This window comes from Tupaia chinensis, unplaced genomic scaffold (assembly GCF_000334495.1).
Source record: "Tupaia chinensis unplaced genomic scaffold, TupChi_1.0 Scaffold000355_1, whole genome shotgun sequence".
Lineage (NCBI taxonomy): Eukaryota > Metazoa > Chordata > Mammalia > Scandentia > Tupaiidae > Tupaia > Tupaia belangeri.
Window position 1 is genome coordinate 4,309,608 of NW_006159850.1, and position 5,633 is coordinate 4,315,240.

Here is a 5,633-nt window from a genome sequence, read left to right on the forward strand (position 1 = left end):
CCCCCCCGGGGGGTGCGCCCCGCCCCCGCCCCTCGCGGGGGCTGCAGACGCTCGGCCTCACCGTGCGCCGCTGCACGCGCGAGTTCGGCCTGCTCCTCCTCTTCCTGGCCGTGGCCGTCACCCTCTTCTCCCCGCTGGTCTACGTGGCTGAGAATGAGTCCGGGCGGGTGCTGGAGTTCACCAGCATCCCGGCCTCCTACTGGTGGGCCATCATCTCCATGACGACGGTGGGCTACGGGGACATGGTCCCTAGCAGCGTGCCGGGCCAGATGGTGGCTCTGAGCAGCATCCTGAGCGGGATCCTCATCATGGCCTTCCCGGCCACGTCCATCTTCCACACCTTCTCCCACTCCTACCTGGAGCTCAAGCGGGAGCAGGAGCACCTCCAGGCCCGCCTGCGCCACCTCCAGCACTCCCGCACAGCCAGCGAGCACGAGCTGCTGAGCGATGTGGACAGCCTCGTCCTGGAGGGCCCAACCTCGCCCGGCACGCACACTTAGCTCAGATCCCTCGGGAGCAGAAGGTGGCCTCAACCCCTCTCCCTCAACCCAAACCAGCCCAAGAACACCCCGGTGTAGCCCACCTGGTGGCTTGTTTCTGGAGCTCTGGGAGGACGCCCAAAGCTGCAGGAAGGGGCCCAAAGCCAAAGATGTTCAGTCGCGGCCACCAGGACTGAGGCCGACCCTCGCCAGGCCCCTCGCCTTGCCCACCTCCCTGCGCATCTCCCGAGCGTGCCCAGTGCTGCAAGAAGCGGTCGCCTCCCCCGTTCTCTTTTCCTTCATGGCAGAGTCTAAACTGCTACCCTCCTGATCCTGCAGGACCGGCCCCCTTCGACAGTGGGCTATCGAGCCTACAAATCTCCATTATTCCCTAAGACCCTCTCTCCTGGACCACACCACTGCCAGAAACCAGAGGGACCCGTCTGCAAACCCTCAGGTCCCCTCTCCCCACCCAGGCCATCTGTGGGTTCCGCAGGGATCGGCACATCCTCTCCCCCGACCACTGGTGGGGTGTTGCTAACATAGCTGCCTTCACCCCAGTCCTAGACACTCTTAGCCAAGCAGGCACAACGGGCCTCTTTGTGGCCAGTCCCACGGGAGGGGCCGTCCCCCTGCCGGTGGGCACCAGGCAGCAGCGCAACCTGCCTGCTCAGCCATCTGGCTTGGAAGGGTGTTCTCCTGCTCTCCAGTCCTCGGCCTGACAGGGGCTAGCTCACTGACTCAGAGCTCTGCATTGACCTTAAGATAGCTGCCCCTTCTAGTTCCTCCAGCACTGCAAGGACCTGGCTTCCCATCCTCAACTAAGCCCCCAGACTCAAGGCAGCGTCACTGCAGAAAGGCAGCCTTAGCATCTGCCACCCAGCTCCCTAGACCAGGTCCCTAATGCAAAAGGTTAGATACACTCAGCGCATAGGTAAATACACTTATCCACTCAGCTGTTAGCAGCCCTTTGCCTCCAATGGAGAAGGCAGTTGCAGGACCAGATCCTTGGAGATAAAGCGGTGCTTCCTGGGGCCAGAGAGGAGAGAGCAGAGGACTCTGAGCAGGCGGCTCCGTAGTGTCCTAGGAGGGCTTGGGTAGGGAGGAGTATTTGGGGAGACAAAGCTGAGATGAGAGGGCGGTGGGCCGATGCTTTGTAGAGCATGGGTGCAGTGGACAGACTGGGGACTAGCGCACTGATGAAGGGGGGGGTTAGCGCACAGATGAAGGGTGGACACAAGGAGAGGAGGCCAGGTTGGGACGGGGAACCACTGAGCAGTCTGGGCAAGGCACGAGGGTCTTCTTCCTCCATGTTGCTGGTTGTGCAAGGTTGTGCCAAATCCTAGCATCTCATCTTTTGCTCCCCACCAGAACACACCTGCTGACATCTCGACAGTACTTCCAAGAGTGACACGGCCGTGCACAATTGCTTGCCATGGGCTGCGAGTCCACTGGAGAAAGTGCTCGGAGACACCGATGGGTGGGAGCAAAGTGGCCAGGCTGTGGGTCTGATGTCTGTGTGTGAGCGGGCAGCATGCTATCACTGAAGCTGTTCATTGTTCTACTTGCACTTAGTGAAGGTCTGCAGTGTGCCAGCTATGGGCACCCCCAGCTGCAGTGCCAGGCAGCAGCGTGGCCAAGAGCCATGGCCCGGGGGAGTACCTGCACCAACATCCAGGGAGCCCTGGCCCTGCCGGGAGCCCTCGTATCCTTTGAGTCCTCCAGGAGTCCTCCCAGCTGACATGGGCATGTCCCCATTCCTTTAGAGGCCAAGAGTCAGTGGGGCATCCCCAATACTCTGAGATGACATTTCTCCAAAAAAGCTCTCTTCATAGTACAGTGGCCCTCACACAAGGGAAGTCCTTCCACCCTGAATGGACTCTGCTTCAGGGAGTAGCTAGAGGGTCTCAAGACTCCATGGCAAAGGGCACTTTGGATAACAACAAAGTTAGTCTTTTGTTGTAGACTGATTTTTTAAAAATATAACTATTGTTAGGCAAAATAATTAATGGTCAAAGTCTCTCACTTCCTTTTTTTTACTGAGGGCCCAGGTTTTCTTTCCTTGTGAGACCTTGGCAGCCCCTTTCCCTCTCTGTCACCTACAGGGCTGGGCTGGATCTGTGGTTTTCTGCCTGGGGCTTCACCAAGCATCCTTAGAGGCTACTGTGCCAGGCGAGACCAGCTGAGAAGACAGAGCTCTGCACCCCAGGGTGCGCCATTGAAATGACGATGTCAACAAGAATGCGCAAATTTCTAGACACTTGCTCCTTTCCAGTTAGTGCCCGTCACTGCCCCTTGCACCACCACCCCGGGCTCACCATGCTCGGAACCAGAGAAGGTTCCTGGACAGTCGCTGGAAGACCAGGGCCCATGTCAGCCTCACGCCTGGCTTCCACGTCCGACTGCAGACCTTTCCTGTGTTGCACGCCTGACGCAACCATTCCCAATTACAGCCCTGCCATCCCCACGACTGGCTTCCACCCAGGCTTCCATTTTCTTCTGTGTCACATATCAGGCCGCTCAACAAACGTGTGCCAAGGCTAAAAGAAACGTTAAAAATCCAAACCGGGTGAACCATCCCTAACATTGCAAGGTTCTACAGTGTCCTTAATGCGCTTAGTTGAGGTTCTCGATTAAATTAGAACTGGAAAATTGGAATTGATTGCTCACATGTGGGGCTTAGTTAAATGCTCCATTTTTTTCTCCCTGTTAATGTCCCAGGAGATGGGTCTAAATTGTTTCAGTCCAGCCTTGCTGAGCAGCTTTCCTTCATGCTGATTGGAAGAGGTGGGAGTGACGAGTGAATTTCTCCATCCCCATTGGCTGAAAGGAGGTCCAAATGGCAATTTCTTCATTTCCGTTCGCTGAAAGGAGCCCCAGAGGGCTTATTTTCTCTGAGGCCCACGAGCATGACTGTAGCCAAAGGTGGACATTTTCAGCTGAAGGCAAAGAGAAAGTGGCCCTTTACATCACATCAAGCTATCTTCTTCTATTTTTTGGAGAGGTTTTTTGTTTGTTTCTTTTGTTTTGTTTTGCTTTGTTTTACTATCAGGCCTATGCACTCACTAGACAGACAGAGAGAGATGGGGAGACAGAAAGTGAGAGATCACCCTCCCTCCCGCAGCGGGGGGACTGCCACACCGCAGTCCCTTCTCCTCCATTCTCCTCTTGGGATTTCAGACACTCATGCACACATACCCAGTGTAGTATCAAGCTGCTGGGTTTGGGGCTCAATCCATAGGCGGCCACATGAGAGTCCAGCACCTTAACCACTATGCCACCTGCTGGGCCCACTTTAAGCTATTTTCATGTTATATCACAGATGCGGCTTCCAGGGGAGATAAAACTTGGGTTTAACATCTCTCTAGGCAGACAGAGGTGACCCCAGGAAGTGGTGGGAGGATGAGTTGGTTCTCCGATGGAGTGAAAAGACTATAAATGGGAAAATAAAGGGATAGAAATACCCCCTGCCCTGGGAGTCCACTGACTCTATCTTGGTGACTTTGGGGACTTTAGAATATGATAACTAGAAGTCTTGTTAGAATACAATCAGTCTGGAGCCAGCAGGTGGCCTGGTGGCTAAGGACTGAACTATCACACGGCTGACTAGGTTTGAGTCCAGACCTGGCAGCTTAAAACTCACACCAGGCTCTTGTGCCCAGAATCCCAGCGGGAGAATGGAGGAGGGATTGTGGCGTGGCCATTCCCCGTGGAGGGGAGGTTTCTCACTGTCTCTCTCTGTCTTTCTGATGAGTACACACGCCCTATGGCAAAAACCCTAAAAAAAGAAAAGAAAAATACCATCAGTCCAAGCAGAGCATTTCTGAGCATCAGGAGAGTGTATGTTTCAAAGTACAAAGTGTCCAATATTTCATCAGACTCTCAAAGGAATCCCTCAGAAAAAATAAATAACTCTAGTGGGAATTAACTCCCTCATTTTAAGGTGGAGAGACCAAGGCACAGAGAGGGAAAGCCCCTGCCCAGTTCGGTTACACCTGCATATCCTGCCTTCCAAGAGAACCTTCTAGAATGGCACACTGCCGCTCTTAGGCTTATCTAAAACAGTCCCTGAGCCCTCAAAGACAATGGCCAAGACACACGTGCCATTCTAAGCGGAGCACGGAGGGCTACCGTGGGGTGTCCCAGGCACACTCTGAGACACTGGGCGTGCAAATCGATTTCACGGAACTCCCTTTTCTCATTTATTCCATGGAGAGACTGGACAGGACGGTTGGTGAGCTCCTGCCTGGCTTGGGCAGTCTGTGATTCTGGGAAGCAGAGCTCACCACGACAATTCGCACCATGACAAGAGGCAGACAAGAATGAGGAGAGAGGTGAGAGAGACACTCTGGTCCCTTGACTGTGCTCCAAATTGCTTCTTCAGCAAGTGGCTCAAGTTTGACACGTTCACCGACAGCTCTCTACGACCTGCCCCATGTTCCCACCCATTCCACCTGGCAGCTGACCCTCACTTGAGGCGCAGTTCCTCAGAGGGCCTGGCTTCTGGCCCGCTGCTCAGCTCAACGCCTCTCCCCGCTGGCTGGAATTTCAGGCTAACAGCAGACACGGCTTACTGAACGCTGCTGGACACCAAGCGACAGGCGTTTCAACGTTCCATTGGAAAACGCGTCCAACTCAGAAAAGTCGCAACAATTAAAACAGTGCACAGAACACCCGGACACACCTTTTGTTCTTTCACGACTTCTGCACTTGCTTTAGCGCTCCTCTGTATTTACTGGATACGTATGTGTGGGTGTGTGCGCGTATGTGCAAGAAGGGGGGGTGTTTTTCTGAACAGTTGGAGGGTCAGTTCCTGCTCAATGGCCCTTCACCCTAGAATGTTAGGATGTGGAAACTAGAAGGCTCATGAGAAGACTACGGGCCCAAGGATTCTTAGCTGGGAGTTCCCAGGGAGCTTTAGGGCCCATGACCCTGTGGGGTCAGATGTGTTTCCAAGTGCAAAGTGTTCAGCAGTCTCCTCAGTCCCCAAAGGAACCCCCAAAGGGATAGGAAGCCCCAAGGTACACCAACGCCCTTCTCTGAGGATGGAGAGCCCAACGAGACCCTAAATTCTCCAGAGTGCAGACCCCAAGAACAGGCAGGACACCTCCCGCACCACCGCAGTGCAGTGACCAGCCTCAGCAGGCTTCACTG

The 5,633-nt window shown here is 54.8% G+C and overlaps 1 protein-coding gene across 1 annotated transcript in view; it reads left to right on the forward strand.

Annotated features, from left to right (window-relative positions):
- The window catches only part of KCNG4 (potassium voltage-gated channel modifier subfamily G member 4), a 13,437-nt gene extending 12,874 nt beyond the window's left edge, over positions 1-563 (forward strand). Inside the window, exon 3 of the mRNA XM_006152565.1 lies at positions 38-563. Within this exon, the coding sequence (XP_006152627.1) occupies positions 38-500 (463 nt within the window). The 3' untranslated portion in view covers positions 501-563. The remainder of the gene's footprint in view (positions 1-37) is intronic.
- Positions 564-5,633: the final 5,070 nt, after the last annotated feature.